General features: G+C 33.3%; 1 protein-coding gene across 1 annotated transcript in view; it reads left to right on the forward strand.

Annotated features, from left to right (window-relative positions):
* Positions 1-22,741, forward strand: part of LOC131841240 (alpha-catulin) — a 61,062-nt gene extending 38,321 nt beyond the window's left edge. The window contains 13 exon segments of the mRNA XM_059189555.1: positions 7,085-7,227; positions 8,786-8,995; positions 11,309-11,446; positions 17,290-17,319; positions 18,518-18,775; positions 19,094-19,289; positions 19,456-19,538; positions 19,846-20,124; positions 20,260-20,429; positions 20,503-20,656; positions 20,733-20,939; positions 21,470-21,529; positions 22,589-22,741. Of these exon segments, the coding sequence (XP_059045538.1) occupies positions 7,085-7,227; positions 8,786-8,995; positions 11,309-11,446; positions 17,290-17,319; positions 18,518-18,775; positions 19,094-19,289; positions 19,456-19,538; positions 19,846-20,124; positions 20,260-20,429; positions 20,503-20,656; positions 20,733-20,939; positions 21,470-21,529; positions 22,589-22,741 (2,081 nt within the window).
* Positions 22,742-23,203: the final 462 nt, after the last annotated feature.

Below are 23,203 nucleotides of genomic sequence, written 5' to 3' on the forward strand. Positions count from 1 at the left end.
TCCACCAAAACCTCGCAGTAGTACGCAGGTGGAGTTTGTAACGTAAAACTTCTCTCAAACATAATAGGGATCACAGTTACGTACCGAGGGTAGCGTTGTCGAAACAATATTACATCAAATGGTACACATCGTTTACGCGAGCATATATCGAGTATCGACTTCAGGGAAAATCGAAACTTTGTAATCGCGTTGTAAAATTATTAAGCGAGTTGTTTAATTTTCGCCGTGACGTTTTGTTACGATCATACAATAAACATACTCGTATATACGTACAATAATCGGTTTGTTGGCCTTTGTGTACACAGCAACATAAGCTATTTATGGTATGTTGTTTAAAATTATATATACGAGTATGTCGTGGACGGATCGTAGAATTGATCCTGTCTTAAAGTCGGCCAATTTATGAAATGATATCATATCACATTCAACAGATATTATTTTCAGTAGATATTAAAATTTCAATATCTCATTTATCTGGTGATATTAATTATAGAAATTTTTAACTTTTATTAATACTTAACTATTGCATGTTCTATATTGTTCACCGTCGACATAACATTTCGCAAAGAAAATATGAACATATTTTAACCAGAGCCAGACTGTTAAAAGCCGTCTGCGTGGGAACCTATATCACACTTATTTCAGCCGCAAAGCACCTTGCTTTGTAAGCTATGTTCCGGTTGTAGGGTGAAATTAGTAAGTAAAATTACAGGACACACAAAACATAGGTATTACCTGACCTGTAGTACTGCTCATGTACATACGCAACGGTACTGTTTTCCATTTTAATGACATAAAAGAAAACTTGTTTCTATATTCAATGTTATATGTTCATTGATTGAATATTCCACCATTTCACAGTTCCCCAAATGTTTGACTCCATTATGAATTATCAATTCCGCCATCTGGCAGCTACATGCATTAGCATCGCTAGGCATGGTGTACAATTGAACATATGTATATAAAAGATATCATTAGAGGCATTAGTCGACTGTTACCATCATGAACATAATATTCAATAAGTCCGCTAGGCATGGTGTACAATTGTTAACATGATGTATATAAAAGTATTTATCATTAGAGGCATTAGTCTTTGTTCATAAATTCACATTATTAAAAGTTTACCTTTATAATGACGTAATAGATAATAACTAAGGCCTGAATCAGCTACCAAATATAAGGAGCCTATATAAAGATGAAATGTATCGTAAAATATAAGAAGAATTTGTATTGAATGTCGGCACTTAACCCAGTGTGTAGGCAGTAACTAACGATACATTAAGTCTCTGAAAAGACGGTTACGACGGTAACGGTTTACGATGAAATTTATGTTTATGGCATTCTTCAACTCGGCCTAAACACATTACCGTACAAACTGAAGTTACGTGTAATTCTTGTACGTGTTGAGATTTTCTTATTATTCATTTAATTTTTTAATGAACCCAAATCTGAGATTATTTTGATCTACTACATTTCTATTCTAATCCAACGTAAACATAGTATGAAGTATATAAACCAGCATTGTAACATCTTCCAAATTAATAGTTCTCAATTTTTTTATAATACTATTTATTAGAATGTACACTAACCTACCTAACCATCATTGGATCACAAATGATTAAATTAGACTGATCAAAATTGAAACATTCAACCTCGTTATAGTTTTTACCTATTACATATTTATGTATGTAATAAAAAAAAAACTTATTTTTTACTGACGCTAAATCCGTCGTCTATCTTGCGACAGAAGACAAAGTAACGTATGAATATTTATCAGACTCTACATATGCGCGACTTGGTCGCCGTCTTCTTCATGAAAATAATGCAAATAAAGCTGTACTATATCATGCTCATTAAATTTCCAGTCACGAACTAGTAATGCGTTTGGGCGGATAAACTTGAACGGCGTCCGTGCATCTCAACGAGTATTCCTATTAATTCCACTAATAGCCCCATTTACGAACCCTACCTTTTGACTTAACATCTGAGACCACTTACTTGAAATGACGACATTATTTTTTCTAATTAATATATTGTTTCGTACAATTGTATTGGTATAGTACAGTGTAGCAGTTTATAACTGTAATTTCTCGCGACCCGTGTAACAGAGAACTGGATATGCAACATTGTTTATATTGAAAGTTTTGCATTTAAATATATTAGTCTATTTTTTATATTACTTATTATACTGATCCTGGTGATAAAATCTATTATTAAAATTCATTAATATTTGTTGTCTTGATAAAGTAGTGATTCATTTTCATATTTATTTGGTTTAGAAGCCTAAAAATGATGAACCTAATTTTCAAAATTGCATTGAATATACTAGTCTGACCGTGATACCACCTAATCAAGTATTTATTAATTTTCTGTATACAGTTGTACACGCAATTACCTACCTCACACCATGTTTGGAACAGTTGCGTGCCAATGTGGTTTGCGGTGACACGCGAAAAATCTCGCAGCGACCTATGTGGCTTTCAGCTTATATTTTAATTGACGAATTTAAAAATGTTTATACACATGTTAGCATTTATATTCATATTTATGGACACTTCTAAATACTTTCACAATTCTTAATTTTTAAATCTTACCTTCCTAGTATTGCTGTATAGTGTATAATTATTTAATTTCAACTCCATCATCATCGTCAAGACAAAACTTTGCACTACTGCTAGCCATTCATCTTTTTTTTATATATAAAAAAGATGCATTTAGCCTACCTTTGCCTCGTTGGCCAAGCGATGGTGGCATACTCAAGAAAAATAAGCTGTCTAATCTCATAGCATAGGTTAATTTGAGGGATATGTTAAATATTTCGACATGTTGATCATAATACGGTAATCATATCAACCTATTAATTATAATTTTAGCGACCCAACTTACTACTTATACACCACTTAACTCGTAATCAAAGTTTTGCCTATAGGTACGAAGTTAGCTGCTATTAAATGTAAAGCAAAACAATAACAGGCCCAAAGGGAGTATATGAACTAAAGCTGTACTAAAACTTAATTATGTTAAAATATGTACTTTAAGGTCGTTAAATCATTTAGAATCATACTCAACTTGACATATATAATAAGAATGATACTGGAAGCCAGATACCACAGAATTTGAATGTTTTACCTTATTTAAATATCTAATGAACTAAGCTCTAAGAGATCTATTTGCTCATTTGTATTTTATTGACGAACTAAGTAGAATAGTTGGGATTGAAATATCTGCTCAAATGGAAGTATTTAGCATTTAGTTGTCTCTGAAGAGAATACTGATAAATAGATGAGGCATGCACCGTAAGTAGGTACAGTCGACTTCGCAATGATAATGGGTTACAAAACTAATCTATTTTGGAAATTAAATTTCATTTTATGCTATAAATATTGTATTGACAGAAAAGTTTATTTATTAAATTCACCATTCACAATAAAACACAACTTTGGTTAGTAAAAAGAATATATAAAATATAGGAGTATACTGAAAGCTTAGTAAATTATATTTTTATGTATTTAATTAAGTTAACACTGATGGTATAGTTTATTATAGATCGTAGCCCAATCTAAGAAGCTCTAAATAAAAATTATGGTTATTGAATATGTTATTAGATACAAACAGATAACATTTCTCATTGACTTCCTTCCAAAGTGAAATGATAAAATCCTAGGTATTCGAGAATTTATAAAAATGTGTTTTAATCTACATAGGCTACTAATCTAATCTTTTTAACTCTTTATAGAATAAAAGATTTAGTTTGTGCATTATCAGCTTGATTTTTATATTACAAACTCAATTTTACATATATAGAAAAAAAATCTAAATACGCCGTTATTATTATGCTATACTGCTGACATTATTAACTCACAAAACTCACTTAATTACTAATCAATAGTGTTTAAATAATCCTTATATGACAATAATTATTATTAGTAGTTCATTTAATTCTGGAAACTTTAAAATTTTACTCTAATAAACTTGGAACTTTCGAGATACGTCAAATACAACGAGAACGTCGCAATTGCTGGAAATCTTAATTATAACTGCTGGACGTCATGCCAAGTTCAGTCCTCTCCTCTTAATCGCGTTGGTACCAACCTTAGACGAAGTTCAAGAATTAAGTACTACTATATCTTTTCATATATATTAATTATTCTGGTATTTCTGGTATTTATATATCTCGGTTAATATATGTACATATATTAGTACTCATTTATTTCTTAACTAGTGCATTAGATGCCATCTGTGAGGAGAATAAAACAATAAAATATAATAAACATTTTTAAATAGTTATCAATAGCGTTTTTAAATTTAAAAAGTAAAAATGGCCAAATTACTTTTCGAGCATACTGTTTTAGGATTTCTTTAGCTTATTTGATGAACTATATGAAACATTAAACCGATAAAAAACGTCCTAATTAATCCAGACATTTTTACGGAAAACCTTAACACACAAACATAAAATTTTCTCCTCGTCGTAATTTTGTTTGCTTTCAATTTTTATTGTATTATAATGTAAAACAAACAAAGATATTACATAATAATCTCATTATAACACCACTACTGGAGATGGGCCTCTTTATCCTGAAGGATTTAGCATAATAATTGTCCTACTGGTTGGCGGCCACACGAAGCCATACTTGCTATATTCCTTTTGTGTTAACCCACGACACTCTGGTATTAAAAAAATTAGTTCAAAGTTGATGAGCTCTCAAACTACAGTATGTATAATTGTATACATTTTTAACCCATATTTGTTCACAGTATCTACGTAGTGCGCCTAAAATACGTCTTATTTCTAATAGGTATAGATACGAGTAGGTAATGTTATGTATAAAGAAACACTTTTATATGGATTTCAGCTCTGTGATCACAACCATATCTTACCTCTTTATTTATAATATTAAAATTAGAAATATATCGTACAACAGCTCAGTTATGTAAATGTACTTTTAACTCATTACAATTATATTTTTTTTTGTTTAAAAGCTAAAGTGAGCATGATGGTTCGTAGTTACAAAGTATTAGTATTTTTTGTAAAGATGATTAAAAATTATTAAGAACTTAATGAAATTTAGAAAGGTACCTGTATGTTGCATGAATAAAACAATAATTTACCGTTTTAAATTTGTATAATAAAGCAAACCGATTTGTTAGGCACGTATCTAACTAATTGGTGGCTTAAAGTGTCGGGGAAATATAAACGACTGGGTAACACAAGCGTGGCCCACGCCGCGCCACATTTTGAGCTCGTTTATTAATCTCATTTAGCCGCCCCAATCATCTGTGATCGGTTTTAAGAGATTTGCAAATGGTTCCACTTCTATATCCAGTTTTTCAACGATGTCTGACATTAATATATGGATATCGATTTCCAATATTTGAACAGCTATATCTATACATATAATAAAAATGTAACTGATCACTGTCCGTATGTGACAGATATTTGAGAAAAAGTGTACAGTAGTACAACCCAAAAGAATATTGTCAGGATTTTTGGGTTTACCAATTTGGCTATTGTTTTCCCTAATGTATTGTGGTTAGCTTTACTTAAAATTGCATGTTTGTTTTATACCAATCCAACATGCAATTTGTTGCATGAACAATGCAACAGATTATAATAAAACATGCAGTACAAATAACAGCAAAAATAAAAATGTTATGTAGTAACGAAGTCGCGAGCTCAGATATTTTCAAATATTTTTGTTGAAGGCAATTTATATTGTGGCAAACATTTAATACGATATACTGCAGTTTTTATACAGCTATTCTTGTTGTTTGAATTTTGAGTACAATATAATAACAATATTACCACCTGTATTACTGAATTTTAGAACACACCATACTTTTCAGAATTCCTGATCAGGAGTACCTGTAATCTCTAGATATAATATCAACACAATGGACAATATGCAAACATTGTCTTATATCATGTCTTATATCATCACATAACTTCTATTCAAGGACCTAATAACCAATATTATAAAAGCAGAGTACAATCTCGTAAATTTGATTATATTCAAAGGGTAATCTCCAGAATTAAAGAAATGGTGAAAGAATATCCAAATGCAGCCGCATTTGGATATTCTTTCACCATTTCATATATACATATTTCATGCAAACATAGGCTATGCATTAAGTATGTATTTACATTGTTCAAATGTTCAAACCGAGTAAAGTCGGGACGAGCTGAATAAAGACGAATACTAAAGAGCTATAGACCGAGAGTTCTGCATCAAAATGAAGCTCTATTGAAAAATGTTAAAGCGCAATGAATGTTTCAAAAGGCAATGTCTTTTTCATAAGGTTTTGCCTTGAGAATGTTCAAGTATGAATAGGTACACCAAAAAGAAATAATGTTTTATAAGTTAGCTACACTTATGTTTTTTTTTTATATATGAGATAATAAAAAATATTAGACTCATCCAGTTAATGTCGAAATCGAAATTAAATACAATCAATGAAAAATATAAGATAGATAGATAGATAGAATATACTTTATTTGCAACGTACAGTAAAGAAGAAGCACAAACAATATAACAAAAGACACATGTATCGTTACAATAAGGCGGCCTTATTGCTAAAAGCAAGAATAAGGCTAATAAGAATTATATTTACTTCTTAATTGTTGTTAAGATATAATCTGATATTACGAGAGACAGATAAGAGAATATTATACATAATATGAAACCATTATGTACCTAGTATTCAAAAATAAATCTCGATCACGAGTAATAATATATTGATAAATGCTACTATGTCGCATGTTAGCTTTGTTGCCAAGATACGCAATAAATTATCTGAAAGTTCATAATTGAAAATGTTACTCATGTAAAATTGGTCAAGTAGATATTTATTAGGTTCTCTAAAATTTCAATAACGTTCATTGCTTTTAGATATAATATGGCATCACATGACCAAACGTGTTTAAATTAAGATCGTGTGATACTTTGTTTCTAATTTTAATATCACAATCCATTCCAAACAATCTTAAAATTGGGGTTTAGTTAATTATATTTTCTACGAAAATCATTAATTTGACCATTTATTATTGCTTTTAGTAACTTTATAATATGTATATTTATCGTAGGTCGCGCCATCGAACGAGTGTGCACGGGCGCGGACGGAGCTGGCATGGTATCGGCGGCGCGTGCGCTCCTCGCCGCTGTCACCAGAGTCCTACTCCTGGCCGATATGGTCGTCGTACGGCAACTACTGCTTGCCAAAGACAAGGTATTTCAAACGGAAGTCAAGTTGGATCAATTGTGGACTGAAAAATCAATTCTTCTGAATTACCAAAGAGAAGGAAATCTATGGAGTGTGAATAAGTGGAGATCTTAATAAATCCCGCCCTAGCGCGGATGTAGATCGTACAAATAGATGCGATGCATAAGAATTATTTTTACCTTCAACAAAAGAGCCATGTAATACATTTATCCTTGCCATGTATATCTTTCAAACTGCTGAATTAATAGAGGAGGGTCTCAATTTAATCGTATTTACCTTACGTAATATCTTTGCTACAACGGAGCGAATTTCAATATTTGCAGCTATAATCGATAGAGATTTCCTGAAATTGGTACTTGTCGATTTTTGTGATCTATGGGACACACAGTTACGTAGATACTTTAATGTAACACTTGCAATTAATTAAGGCTAGTAAGACAAACTAAATATTATCTACGAAGCACTGCACAAACTGTGTCACCCCACCTTATATTTTAGTATTGTTATTTCGTATATAAGATGGATATTTTAATCATGTGTAATATACAACGTCTACGCCGACAACATCCCGCAACGTTAGTAACTGATTATACCTCAATACAACACATCGCATCACACATAGTCCAAACTTCATAATATAGTGGTGTATCCCATTTATCATATATGGAATGTTAAGGAAAAAACAACGGAAACCATTTGAATATTACCCTACTCACATACACAAAAACATGATTTATTTATGTACGAAAACCGTACCGCATATATTTGGTGAAAATACATTTACGTTGCTACAAAACGTTACCTTTACAATAATAGATACACATGTAAACAGTTACCTAGCAAAAACTGAGGAGTTACTCGAGTCAAAGGGCTCTTGGGCACAAGCCTATCATAAATCATACTAATCAATACACAGGGCCTTGCTGAGCCGAAACAAGCAACCATCTGTAGTGGCGTTAAGGATTAATTGCTTTTGAAACTCCTTAATTATAAAGGAAATTCTCGGGTACTTGGGTCCTATCTAAGTTATTCGTTACATTATTCACTTACTAATAATAATTGACGGTATAAAACGTTTTCTAATGCCTTTTACAATTTAGCTTCTCTGTATGAGTTTCCATTCCTTAACTAAGGAATAAAAGGAAATAGAAATATATCTAGAAATATAACTCTTTAACGAATTTTAAACTAGTTATACGAATCGTTGGCAAGTTTTTGTACCTTTATTCCTATCTTATCTGAAAGGTAGTTAAATACTTCGTTTCAAATATCTATATCTAGCTATTTAAAAAGATAATTAGGCAATAATATGTACTTAATAGAAAATAAGTAAATAGAATTTTAGAAATTAAAACTATCCGTTATTCTTGTTAATTTAAAAACATTTAACTATATGTTCATGATAAAAGTAATATTAAATCCTATCATCTGATAAGTTTATGAAATGTTCATATATTTTTCAAAGTCAGTATAACTTATTTACGAAATATAATGCTACCTTACTAAATTGTGTAATATAATATCGGTATAGTGGATTGAAACATTGCCTTGTTACATGGAGCAGGTGGCTCGATCGCTGGATCGCCTGGAGTCCGTGTCAAACTTCGCGGAGTTCGTGCGGGCGTTCACAGAGTTTGGCGGAGGGATGGTGGAGCTAGCGAGACTGACTGCCGAGCGCCGCGCCGACCTACGTGACGAACGACGAAGAGCCCAAGTTGCCGCGGCACGGAATGTTCTGGAAAGATCTACACTTATGTTACTTACTTCATCTAAGGTATTTGAGATAGCGTTATTTGGTTTATTATATTCATGTAATTCATATCATATCTGAGAAAACTGTTAATGTTGCACACATTGCGGTGCGCTAGTGCAGAATCTACTATTACTATTGTTTCTTTTCATAATAGCTACAGGTATTATTGTAAGTTCTTGTACTTTTAACATTAGAATACTGTACTGAGAAACCAAATAGTAAACCTCATTTAAAGCTTCCAATAAACCTAGAAAAAATAAATATTGCAGTCCCTTTAGTAAATTACTTTTATATGAAGAGTCGAATTCCCCTGAAATATGTACAACGGCTTCGGTGGTTTAGGGGTGTACCATACCGCCTTACTGCTGATGGAGACCATAGGAAATATTCGATTCCTTGGAGAAATATTTGCATGCTGTTTGTAAACACTCAGTTCAATACTAAGTGTTTTCTAAGTAGAATATATATGTGTTTACAAAAAAATGTAATGAAATATGTCGATCAGTTGTCTAGTACCACAGATAATATAATATTACATACCAGTACCCAGAACACAAGCTCTGCTTAGCTTAGAATTAGATGGTGCTGTGTAAATTGTCCTGGATTATTATAATTATAATATTATTACTTAGAACTGCACAACTCCCAATCGTGTTCAATTTAATACCGCCTTGACCTACTCAAGGTATTGTATTAACAGCAATGGATCGCAATAAATTTCCAATCCCATGTCCGCTGAGACCGGCGGTGGTCCGCGTAAATTAGACCTGTCGCTCGGCCGCAGTACAGCCTATCAATTATGTACCATACCAATTCGCGACCGCACTCCCTTGTTTGTGACAACAATGTTTACGGACCGTCGTCCATTCCTCATTAATGGAATCTGCATTAGACAACACCAATCTGCACCGAAATTATTAAGGTAATTTATTCTTATCTTTCGTTTTATCATCTACTTATTTTATATTATAATACATTTGACGTTGATACTTTCTAATGATTAGAAAAAATGTGTTATTATTTAAGATGTTCCATATCATTACTAAATATTAGATTTAGTTACTGTTGCATATATAGATAAATGCTCATTTTGACTTCAATACATAGGGTTACTAGTGTCACCACTGTTTATCAGATGTATCACCATTACAATGTTTCTATTACAATTAAATTAGAATTGGTTGACAACGAAATTCTACATGCATTTTATCATTCATATATTTAGTGTTCTCTATTCAAAACACTACAGAACTTAAACCTTCTCCAATGCAAAGAATGTTTTGTTTGGCAATTTGACAAACCTGGTTATCAGTACCAGGTTTTCCTATATATGGGCAATATGTGACTATATTACAGCCTTATTTTAGCACTAAGTGACCAAAGTCTTTATTTGAGGTGTATTTTCTATGAAATTTATGTAAATGAAATTAATTACACAAAATTCTACTAATCACATAATTTGTACATGTGAAGATATTTCTAAAATATAGAAGAATAGTTTCAATAATAACCTACCACCTACATTCATTACGCTTTACAAATGATAGAATGTCTTTGGGGACTGAACAATCATCTGCGGTATGGCAAAGCCGCAATTTGTCAGCGCTTCCGAGCGCTTGCGGCTGGGAGAGTGCCTCTATTCTAACCCCTCTTTTATACTCTGCATACATTATTTATTTTTCTATTCTAAGAATGAATCATGCCTTCTTTATGTAGGAACTACTTAAAAAGTGGATGATAAATTCTTGGATGTCATACTAAAATTTATGAGCACGTGTTGTATCTTGCGTAGATGCTTTTATGCAATCACTTTTTACATTAATGGACTCATATATATTATTATAGTAATTCACTTAAAGAAAGACGTGAAATATAATTCAGTCTACCTGTGTTATAAATACAAACTTTACTGCAAACGACTCTATGTCAGAATTGCAATTTCGTACGACAATTGAAATACCCAACTTTGCAAATCTAGTTAAATACTGTAACTTAATTATTTTAAGTTCCATTCAGTAATCACCTTCTCTATGTTTTGAGAAACTCATTTTGCAGAAATTAGAACTGTATATAAGTACCAACTTGCGTAGTTTACAACATCAGCTTCATCAATTTTCCTATACGACATTAAGGTATGTAATCTAAAAAATAGAATGTATATATTTTCCTAGTACGTCTGTCTGTGTCACTTTGTTACTGGTTACTGTAGTGACAGTGGTTATAATAATTAATAATTATTACTATAAGTGAAACCTACTGGGTTTCACTCATAGAAATAATTATTATAAATACAGATATTCAGAAAGATATTAAAGTTTATTTTCTATAACGCAGACATGTATGCGGCATCCAGGCAGCGCATCAGCAAGAGAAAACCGTGATACTGTGTTCTGTCAAATGCGGCGAGCTATGGATCTAATACACTACGTAGTCCGTGACGGTCTTCCAGGGCACGAGGAACACTCTCATGAGGTTTGACACATCACACTTGTTTGACACATTCCAAAGTTCTTTCTTTTCTTATTTATGTATCCCAGATATTGTGGGAGTTAACTTCTCTCAATTTCCTTTGCTACTTTAAAGTAATATCTACAATTACAATCAGATTTTATCCGATTGAGGTAAGCTATCAACATTGCCTTCACTACTAATTTTTTCTGACATGAACATATGTTATAAAGTAAAATGTATAAGGTTCCATAACGAACGGCAACTCGAATGTAAAACCCCTACATTACCCCCTATACAAATAACCTACCATCAGATGAGCCACTACCACTGTAGTGTAGAAAATATTATTTTATAATGGACTACCCACCTCGGCTTCGCATTATATCTTCATATAGAAATTCTCGAAAAATTTGTGAACACGGTAAAAAAATCTTTTGCATTGTTCAAAAAACTAAATGAAGAAAGCTGAAAACAGCGGCTTTGCTTAACGCTATTTTATAATGTATGAATTCACTAAAGTATTTACTGAAATTTTCGTAGCAACTATAAATAATTGGTATTTGGGGTATATATATACATATATATACCAATATATACCTTTGTGAGTACATATATATTAAAACCGCACCTTTAAATATACCAATAAGTAACAAACCGTACTAAATATTAAATGCTAATTATTAAACTATTGAGTATATTTTTAGGTAATTATATACTTATATATGTTACATAATATAAAACATACTATATACATAGTTTCGCAGTAGACTGTAACTAACTCCACTATCTACGATCAGACGTCAGAAACAAGTTATAGAGCTCCAAATGAAATTGACCTATGAAGTACTTACATGAAAGTTGTAGTAACTATATGTTCGAAACATGCAGGACTTCAATAATATTTTTAGGATAACATTTCGTTATTAATATTTAGCGAATATTCTTTTAAAATAAGTAACTATTTACAATTATATTAAAACAACCAAGACATAGATACATACAACACAGCAACTAATGAACAGAAATAACAAATCTCAAAATTGCTAAAAAGCCAATAATTACTTTATCAATATCCATCGAGATGAAAAGTAATAAGCTAGCTAATTAGTAAACTCTCCGGTTACTTAATACTTCGTAATAAACTGTGTTGTAGAACTGAATCTACATAACATAGTTTTCGTTTTCTAAAACTTTAGGAACGTTTTGTTGTAATAAGAACACACAATTGTGGTGGAACACAATTACGTTTTGATATTTATTTCTTGAATACTTACAGTATTGTTTTTTTTATGTTTTCATATAATTACCAAATCTGATAATATCACCACTGAATTTATAAAATAAGAGTCATAACATATTAATCCTCTAGAATGGCAACGCATGAGTGGTATTAGGTTATTTCACATAATGCGAGTAACGTGATATAGAATAGAATAGAATATAGTTCTATTCACTCCTCTTGACACAACAATAATGACAAAAAAATACAAACAACAATTTACTCACATCACAAATCACTCATATTAGTAATAACATGATAATTATATATATACATACTCAATATCCGTAGTACGGTTCATGTACAAAAGTAACTGTATAAGCCTCAACCGTTACTTTTGTACATGAACTTGTCATTTGTCAAGTGGACCATTAATTTGCTTGCCATTCCAATACATAATAAAAACTGCTTTCAGTACTTATTATGTATTGGAATGGCAAGATTATATATAGAATAGAATAGAATAGAATAGAATAGAAAATCATTTATTCAAATAAACTTACATTGAAGCACTTTTGAATAGTCATAACATTTTTTTTTTTTTAATCTACCGCTCATTCGGAATGCTGTTTCATCACAAGAAGAACAAGCAAGAAACTTGTGTGTTGCTCTTTTAAATAATTTATTCTTACTTACAATTTAAGTTTAAGTGTGTGAATACAAACCACCGATTAGCACTAATTCAATTAAATACTCAAAAAGAAAAAAATATTGAATACATAACCAACTGGTTAAACAATTAATATGAGGAAATCAGTCATAGTGATTAGAGCAGACCAGTCCCTACAAGCAGCACCCGTTCACGAGTATGACGGATGAGCCAGCCATCACTGCGCTCGACCATATTTTAGGGAGCCCAATGACCCGGCCCACCACGCCGCCACAAGTCTGGACATTTTAGTGAGCATGACTATACCAGACCACGTCATAGCTACTCACAATTGCCATCTGATGTTTATAGTATTCACATTTCACATAAGAATGCATGCGGCAATTAATACAAAACCCGCTACGCTTTCATATTTCTAAAATAATTGAATCAAGAAAGCAATGAGATAAACAAATTATAACGTTGTATGCTAATAAACTAATTATTTACTTGATATGTTGTCTTCTATGAATTCGTCTATCCTGTAATAGGCTTTCTTACATAAAAATTGTTTAATATAAGATTTGAATTGCCTCTCTGTCAGATTTAGTGCAGATTCTGGCAGTTTATTATAAAATCTTACGCAATTACCATAGAATGAATTACTGACTTTGTGCAGGCGGCATTTAGGTATAATTAGCTTATTTTTATTGCGTAAGTTTCTATTTGTACAGTCTTTAAGTTTTCTAAAACTGTCTAAATTCTTCCGTGTATACATGATATTCTCATAAATGTATTGTGAAGTAACGGTGAGGATATTTGAATCTTTAAAACACTGACGTAATGACTCTCTTGAACCCATACCATAAATAGAACGTATGGCTCTCTTTTGTAAAATAAATATAGTATTTATATCGGCTGCTTTACCCCATAGTAGTATACCATATGACATAATGCTATGGAAATAACTAAAGTATACAAGATTAGCCGTCGCCACGTCTGTTAATTGCCTAATTCTTCTAATTGCATATGCAGCTGAACTGAGTCTATTGGCCAATTTTGAAATATGGGGCCCCCAAATTTCGAGTCCACTGTTATACCTAAAAAAACTGTATCATTAACAAAATTTACTATTTCGTCATTAAGCAATAACTGTGTATTTATTGGTCTTACATTAGGAAGTGTAAATTTTATACACTTTGTTTTGCTGGAATTTAATAATAGGTTATTACATGTAAACCAATTTAATATAGCAGACATAGCACAATTTACATTGTCTAATTGATTAGTTTGACGTCCAATTTTAAACACTAACGAAGTATCATCCGCAAACAGCACTATATCTGCAATTTTCTCTACCATAAAGGGAAGGTCATTTATGTAAATTAAAAAGAGAAAGGGGCCTAAGATTGACCCTTGTGGAACGCCCATCCCAATATTAGCTCCCTTAGATTTTATACCGTCAATATCTACAGTTTGGACCCTATCCTCTAAATAAGTTCTCATTAATTTTAGATCATTATCTTTTATACCATAATGTTCGAGCTTGTACAAAAGTGTTTTATGATCCACGCAATCAAATGCCTTTGATAGGTCACAAAAAACTCCGAGTGCATCCTGTGACTTCTCCCATGATTGGAAAATATGTGTTCTCAGCGCGACACCTGCGTCAGTGGTAGACTTGCCGGCGGTGAAACCATATTGTTGACTGTGAAGCAGTCGGTTATCCCTGAAGTGTTGTAACATTTGATTTAACATTATCTTTTCAAACACCTTACTTAGAACTGGCAAAATAGATATAGGTCTATAGTTCCCTGGCTCAAATTTATCTCCTGATTTAAATAGTGGGATTAATTTGCTAAATTTCATTAATTGTGGAAAAGTCCCATTATCAATATAATAGATTCCTATGCTAACATAATCTAGAGCTTTCATGACATAACAGGTCAATTAATTATATCTCCCATTTTAAAATAAATTCTCCATAAAGAGCATTAGGTATATAAAATATCGTGCACAAGAAACTGTCATGGCGGCAACGACCTTCTGAGAGCACTGGATCTGCTATCGAGGTGGATGGAGTAGCAAAGAGGGCGACTGTCGATATCAAATATAAAGTATGAGTTTTATGAAAAAAAAAACCTTGTCCGGTTCTTCATCTGACTTGGGATGTAGCTCCACTACATTTCAAGTCAAATGAAGAACCGTTTATATATAGACTTTATAATATGAAATATAATGCGACATGCGAATACTTTTTCTAGGCTCGGAAATTTCATTAATATATTTTGGTTTTTGAATTTGCCAGCCCTATGCCATGCAAATGGAACATTCCGGCAAACAATGCCATTATTACCATGTTATCATGCAAGCATGCCTTGCGCCCTAGTTTATAGAGAAGATAAACGATGACCTAAGTATAGATAATTTGGGATTCATTATTCCGTTATGGCCTTTCTTATCACGAAATTTAATCCAGTTAAAACGCTAGACCTAAATAATAGCACTTATCCGTTAGATTACTAGATATCCCTAGGATATCGTAAAACGCGACTAAGGAAACAAAGATCCTGATCCTGTATTTGTACTATTATACCTACGTGCGTAGGTATATTAGTACAAATACAGGAAAACTTAAAATAAAACCCTAGATATGTGAGTGGTACACACCAATGACAGTATAATTAAGAACAACTTAACCAATTAAATACAAGTAGAGTTACTAGAATCATCTGTGGAAGAACTTGGTGATCATAGTCCTATTACAAAACAATATTTAACATTGCCTTACAATTTGTAAGCAGTATAATATTATATTCTGAGTCCGAAAAGAGCAGCAGATTAGGCAACTAACCATTAACATTTTTAATACCGTGCAATAATAGATTTTTTAACACTTAAATTACATCTGGACAAAAATATTGTACGAAGACACATTATATAAGAAATAGTAATACAGTAGTTGTTACATTATAAGCAATCAATCAACATGCTTAAAAGGAATATGAAGTATATTTTGCACGTTAAAATAATTTTGGCACTGGAGTCTCTAAGCACATTATGTCGATTAAAGATAAATTATACAATAATATCAATGTAGACACTTGTAAAGTATCTTCTAATTGCATGTTGATTGTGCATGACGATCCTAAAATATATTAGGTTATAAGTTTGAATAAAAGGATATTACATAGATATAACAATATCTATTGTTATTTTTATAATGCTAGAAGAAACTTAGAACTCCTGAGAGACACACTGATATTTCTAAAAATCGTAGAGCCAAATGATAGTTCCCGAAATTACGTATTGTATTAAAAACCAATATGAGCATTGACATTATTTGTCATTTGTGCCTAATTTTTTTATGAAAACGTAAATATTTATTCAGAATTTGTATCATATATATTAAACAGATTAAACTTAATTAATGAGCTATTAGAATAAATATGTACAACCATAATTAATTTCTTTAATCAATTCCCTACATTTTATCCCATCTGGTACTGATGTACTGTTCTGCAATGCAGTGAAAAGTCATTGCTCTGACTTCAAATAGTAATTGCAAAGCATAATGATGGGCAAATTTCATAATCTCATTTACGTACCTGTAATGTAGTATCTGGGTGACCAAGCTGAACTCTTCGTCTATGAGGTGGTGACATATATTTATAGGTAGGTACGTAATATTTGTATAAAATATTGGTTAGAAAAATAATTTCTTTTTATATCAGTTTTTTCACGTAATACACTTATCGATAAACTTGAAGATTTATTTAATTACAATTGCAATTTATTGAAAGCAACATGTCATTTTCCGGTCTCCGTCTTTGTCAGTCTCCACCCTTCAGGCCAAGTTGATTTTTCAAAATGTTCTATCTATTATTTAGTTTTAATACTATATATTTTTACAATTTCTATGTGCTATGACTTAAAGAATATTTTTCTTTCAATTTCTTTATAGATAAACCACAATATTACTTTCTTTTCTTGTAGTTGCAACCTTACTCGGATAGTCATGAACAGGTACAAAGTTATGATGGTAGCAGTGAATTAAATTTTTTATGTATAAAGCTATTTTCTATTGTATCTTCTAGTTCGTATAAATTATTATGCTTTAAATTTAGAATTAGACTTAAATATGTTTTATGCTTCCTCATACTTATTTTCTTGTTAAATTTTAAACTATATATTTTAAATAATATTAGGCTGTAATCCCACGCCTCGGTTCGAATTTCTGGCGGACCGGCTGCGACGTAAGACAGGCTGTTCCAAAGTTTTACGCCTTATTGGGTGATGGTGGTCGCATTATACTTCTACAACATAGATATATACATTAACGCAAAACCAATGGGTAATGTACTGGGCATTGCCTGCTGTCTAAGTCATAAAAAGCCCACCATTCAACAAAACTCAACCAAATTCAAACAACCGACCGGACTGTGGGAACTGAGTTGTCGCCAACAGTTCCCAACACACTAGTATCTAGTTATAACTGATGTGATTTTTTTTCTGTAAAAATATTTTTCTGCAGTAAGCATTTGGAACTGTCTTCTTACTTATTAAACTATTCTAAACAGTTAAAATTAATTAAACATAATACATATTTAATTAATTTTAACTGTGAGTATGTAACAAGCAAAATGTTGTGTGAGGGGGCGGGCACACAATTATATTTACTTACTTACAGCACATTTTGTATAATTTAGTTTATTAGGCTGAAATGGAGGAATTACATAGGTACGTTTTCTGAATTCACAAAATGCAAATAAATCACGCTAAATTGCTTAGGTTAGTAGCTAATTACGCTTTGTGCAGAAAAAAGAAAATATCCGCATTTGCATTTTACTTGTGTACAAAATCACAGAATAAGCTTACTATTCTAAATAGTGAAATGGCCCCGTGCAGTGGTGAGTAAATATTACAAATCCTATAAAAACGCTAACTAGCCAAAAGAAAGTGAAATATAATTACTACTAATTTAATACAATATAGGGAGATTTTGTATGCTTTTTGAGCATAACATTTTAGATGCGGCTTTTAGGTAGTTCACGCTCACTTGGATTTTTTTATTATATTATTCAGCACTTTATACCATTTATTTTTATATTGTCATATTAGGATATCATCTAATAAATATTTTAAATTTCTTAGTAAATGAAGAGTATTGTGATGGTAATTTTTTAAGCTATTATTATTTATTATTATTCGTGGGTATAAGCAGGCTGCGCAATGGGAAGCGGGAACAGCACTAGGTGCACTACGGGGATTGACGGCGCAAGTGAGAGCGGCGAGAGCACGTGGAGGTGCCGATGCAGCTCGGAGACGAGCTCTCGCAGGCACGTTACGAGCACTCGTCGAGAGAACACACGACTTCACAGATTCCGCCTACACATCTCACGAACATAGGCAGAGAATACTCGCGCTCGCCGAACGGATAGCGTACGAGTTGGAAAGACTGGTTGCCGTGGCTGTATCCGTAGTAAGAATCGAATAAATAAAAAAACTGTATATTTATAGAAAGATGTTTCCTTAATAACTTATTCTCTCCTTTATATCTAGCTAAAATTATATCTGTTTACCAATAACCGAATGGTACCTACTTAGCTAATAAATATGATTATTTATTCCGCCCACATTTAAAATTCATGACATAGGTTAATTTATTTCCCTTCCGCATTAAATTTGTATGTTTCACCAAATGAAACCAGTAGTCATATATATAGTCCATATCTTTTCAATTTGAACTGTCAAAAATAATTAATGGTAGAAAAGCTAACCAGTTTACATTTAACATCAGGAAGAGCAGGGCACAAGTGGTGCTGGAGCCGCTATGGAAAGCGCTTGCGCAGGTGCCACGAGCGCGGCGTCAGAATTGGAGCGTGCGTTAGTAGTGGCAGCAAGAGACCAAGCGCGTGATCTCGCACCACTAGCTGACGAAGCTCGAAGACTCGCCTCCGACCTCGCGCACATAGGTAACCTACGACGGAAAATAGGTACAGTGGTGCTTTTATAAGGGGCGTATACTCTTCTGTGTCATGGTCGGATTAATAACAGTTCCTATCCACGTCACACGAGTGATCGCTCTATATGAATCACCATACGTAGTGAAACCAAATTATATCAAAAGATATTAAATTGAATACGCTGATTGGATTCCAGCTAGTTCCTGTGGTGAGAGAGAATCAGAGAGACTGCACAATATTGCCAGCCGGCTTCACGAACAATTAGATCACATAATAGAGGTTAGTTTCCAAGGTGTATAGTTTACAATCTGTGTCACCAATATTGTTTGTTTAATCTTAACACGAATTAATTCATTAATATTACCGTAACTCGATTATAGACGTGATTTCGCAATACAAACACTCTGAGTGAGTTTGCAGTTTACAATCTAATTATTGACCGATTTTAAGCGAACGTGGTCTGCATGCATTGTTCAACTTTTGATTCTATTTTTAATTTCTATCGTTTATCGTGTCGATATATTTCCATACAATGACTTAATCTGCATTCTGAAGATTATTCTGAAATTTACTTTTCTTCTATTAGGTATGCAAATTACTTAGACATATAGCGATGTCCGAGACACTCCAAGTTAGTGCAAAATTCGCGGAGATAAACCTGAGGATATACGGCCCCCAAGTGGTTACGGCAGCAAGAACATTAGCAGCGCATCCGGGAAGCGCAGCGGCGCGAGAAAATCTCGACGTGTTCGTGGATATGTGGGCCTGGTTGCTGGCAGATGCAGCTCGCCTTGCTAGAGAATTGCTTGACCTCACGGATGACAGACCGGACAAGCAACAGTATAGCAGTTTACCCAGACCCGGTGTAAGTCATACGTTACAGAAACAATAATACTAACTTTCTCACTGATAATATTTCTCATCAAGAGTTCAAATGGAAAATTGTCAATAGATAATGCAATGTCGATTGATAATTTATATACCTTCATTTTACTTGCAGAAACATGGTACCACAAGTAAACCCTTAAAAGCAGTACGACTGGATTCCGATGAACAAGCAAAGATAGCTAAATCGGGCTTAGAAATGAAAATGATGTCCTCTGAGATGGACGCCGAAACTGAAAAATGGCAGGGTGCAGCTGCAGACGAAAACAACGATATTGTGAAGAGGTATTGTATAACAAATGGTTACGTAAAAATAGTCTATTTAAATGCATATTTTGTAACGTTATATTTATTACAGGGCAAAAAATATGTCTTCCATGGCTTTCGCTATGTATCAATTTACTAAAGGCGAAGGCCGTCTTAATACCACGCAAGACCTTTTCACACAAGCTGAATATTTTGCTGAAGAAGCAAATAGGCTTTATAAAATTGTGCGACAATTTTCTTATCAGGTAACAATAAAACAATACAATTTTGAATATACCGCTATTAGGTTAAAATTTTACACAGTATGTTATACTTCTAAAGGTGCCAGCGGGAACGACAAAAAAAGAGTTATTAGAGCATCTAGATAAGGTGCCGACGTATGTGCAGCAATTACAGTTCACCGTCAAGGAGCCGACCGTCGGTCGCGCTGCCACTTTCAGCAAAGTCGATAATGTCATACAAGAAACCAAGCATCTTATGAACGTCATCAGCAAAGTTGTAACCACATGTTTCGACTGCGCAAATAAGGTATTCACTCCATTTTCAACTAAAACTGAATTCAATGTTTTATTATATTTACGACCTTTTCAAGCAACACGTCGCACATTTTAAGAGTACCTATCTATAGTAATTTTTATTAGGAAATTTTAAGATGTTAGTGCATTGGAACATAATGTTCCTTAGGTACCTTTGCCGTGGGAGGCCAGTGTGGGAGTGGTTAAAAGGCACCAGAGTGTTGCACCTGTTAAGTACTCTACAGATTTTATTTAATTCGTGACTGTTAGACTTTCGGGAAACGGGTGAACCAGTGTGATCACAGTTTCAAGATTTACTCTTGGTTTTGAATATTTACATATTCACAACTCGTACTGATAAGTAACCTAAAATTTGGAAGACATAGAAAACAAGAGTAAATCTTTTTAGTTTCCTAGATACTAGTTTGAATAGTATTAGAAAAATTAAATTACAAACGCTCCTATTTTTTATTTACAGTATATTTTATTTGTATGTTATTTTCTTCTTTTTTTGGCCATGCACCGATGGTTCTTCTACTTCAGGGTCTTATACCGCTGGAGAAAGCGATAAACAAATCCTCAGCGAATACAAGGGACGACTCGGTCTGTCTCCATGTCTCACTATCACAACCAATGTTCATTACATCTGTGTGTACCTGTGTAGTATACCCAAGCATGTTATGTGTAATCATGCTCATTATAAAAGATATATGCAAAACCACTCCTTTGTTTTCGCTAAAATAATAATAAAAATAAGATTACATATTACTTAACTTTTAAACTTATTAAAGAGCTAGAATCTATAAACATTGCTAAACAAATTATTGGCGTTAAAAATTATTATTATATGTAATTTTCCTCCCACTACAGTTTTTCTGGACTATTACCGACAAGACTAAATTATTATTTTTTATTTCTTTTGGTATGATTTCTTTTTTTACGTTTTCTTTTAATTTCGTATTTTCAGTATTCCCTGTGTATGCCCGAGAGAGTCCCTATGCATTGGAAGCCAAATTTGCGAAAAGCATCCACATTTAAGAGTGAAAATAGTGTATTGAATGGTTGAAGTAGGTATTTTGTGGATTCGGAATTGTGATTTTATCTAACGACTTCAGTTTGTACACATTGTTATTGAAAGACTGAAATGTATACTAATATTATTATGACTTATTGAAATTTAGTGTAGAAATTGTTTGGTGGTGTATCCTATAGCTAATTTTGAATGTTGTTGATGTGTTGTTGCAATGATAATTTTTATATAGTTTAGTATATGTGTGGTATATTAACATTGTACTTAAAGTTTATAAATATAATTATAAACTCTAAGGTAATTTATCATATAAAGAGCTAGAATAATAATATAACTGTTGTAACATAATTAAATAAAAGACACAACAATTGTGCTAAACAGCCGCTTCATAAACACACAATTGGTTCACGTGCATGGTGTTTCGCGTTGTCTCACTGGGTATTTTTCTTCAACTCGCATAGATTTTATTTTCGGATTCGGTTACGGCAAGATTTCTCATACGTTACAACGCCCGAGTCGATAAAAATGTTATGTAAGAAATCGCGCGTTTCCTAATCCGAGGATAGAAGAGTGGGTTCGACGATCGTATCGGTATCAAAATACCATACTAACTGTGCTGTGGTGTGATGCAGTACAAGCTGGACTTCACGGGGCTGTCGGCGGGAGCGGGCGGGGGCGCTGGCGGCGCGGGCGGCGGGCGGGGCGCGGCGCGCGACGAGGACGGCGGCGGCGGCGTCGGCGGCGACGCTAAGCCGGGTGGCAGCTCCTCCGACACGGCCATGTGACAGTACGGCATGGGCCGGCGCGGCAAGGGCGACGCGCGCCGGACCAGGGTCAGCTTCCTCTTGTTTTAAAGGATTAAACGTCCCTTGAAACGACTCGTCGCCGAGCAGCGGTAGGCCGAGTCCGCCTGTCCGACGCGTAACTCTCCGGCAAATTTCTATTACGGTAGGTTGTACGTACGTGGTGCAGGCAGCCGTAAAGTTTTATTGATGGCTAGCCAGATTTAATATATTATTGATTGTTATAAGAATTGCGGTAGGCAATGTCGTAATCGCGACTGTTTACATAATAAAGAACTCTATTTTTTAAATAAAAGATTTTCACGCTAGTTTAGACAAATATAACAACGAAATGCTTGCATGAGTTACGCGTCTAGGGTGAGAAGCTCGTCCCGAGAATCACAGACGTCTCTGTTTCGTCATGAACTGTGATTGAGCGAGACGATAAAGTTTGTGATCCTCGAA

The sequence above is a fragment of the Achroia grisella genome, unplaced genomic scaffold, assembly GCF_030625045.1.
Source record: "Achroia grisella isolate CSIRO2021 unplaced genomic scaffold, CSIRO_AGI_Agris_v1 utg1023, whole genome shotgun sequence".
NCBI classification, from domain to species: domain Eukaryota; kingdom Metazoa; phylum Arthropoda; class Insecta; order Lepidoptera; family Pyralidae; genus Achroia; species Achroia grisella.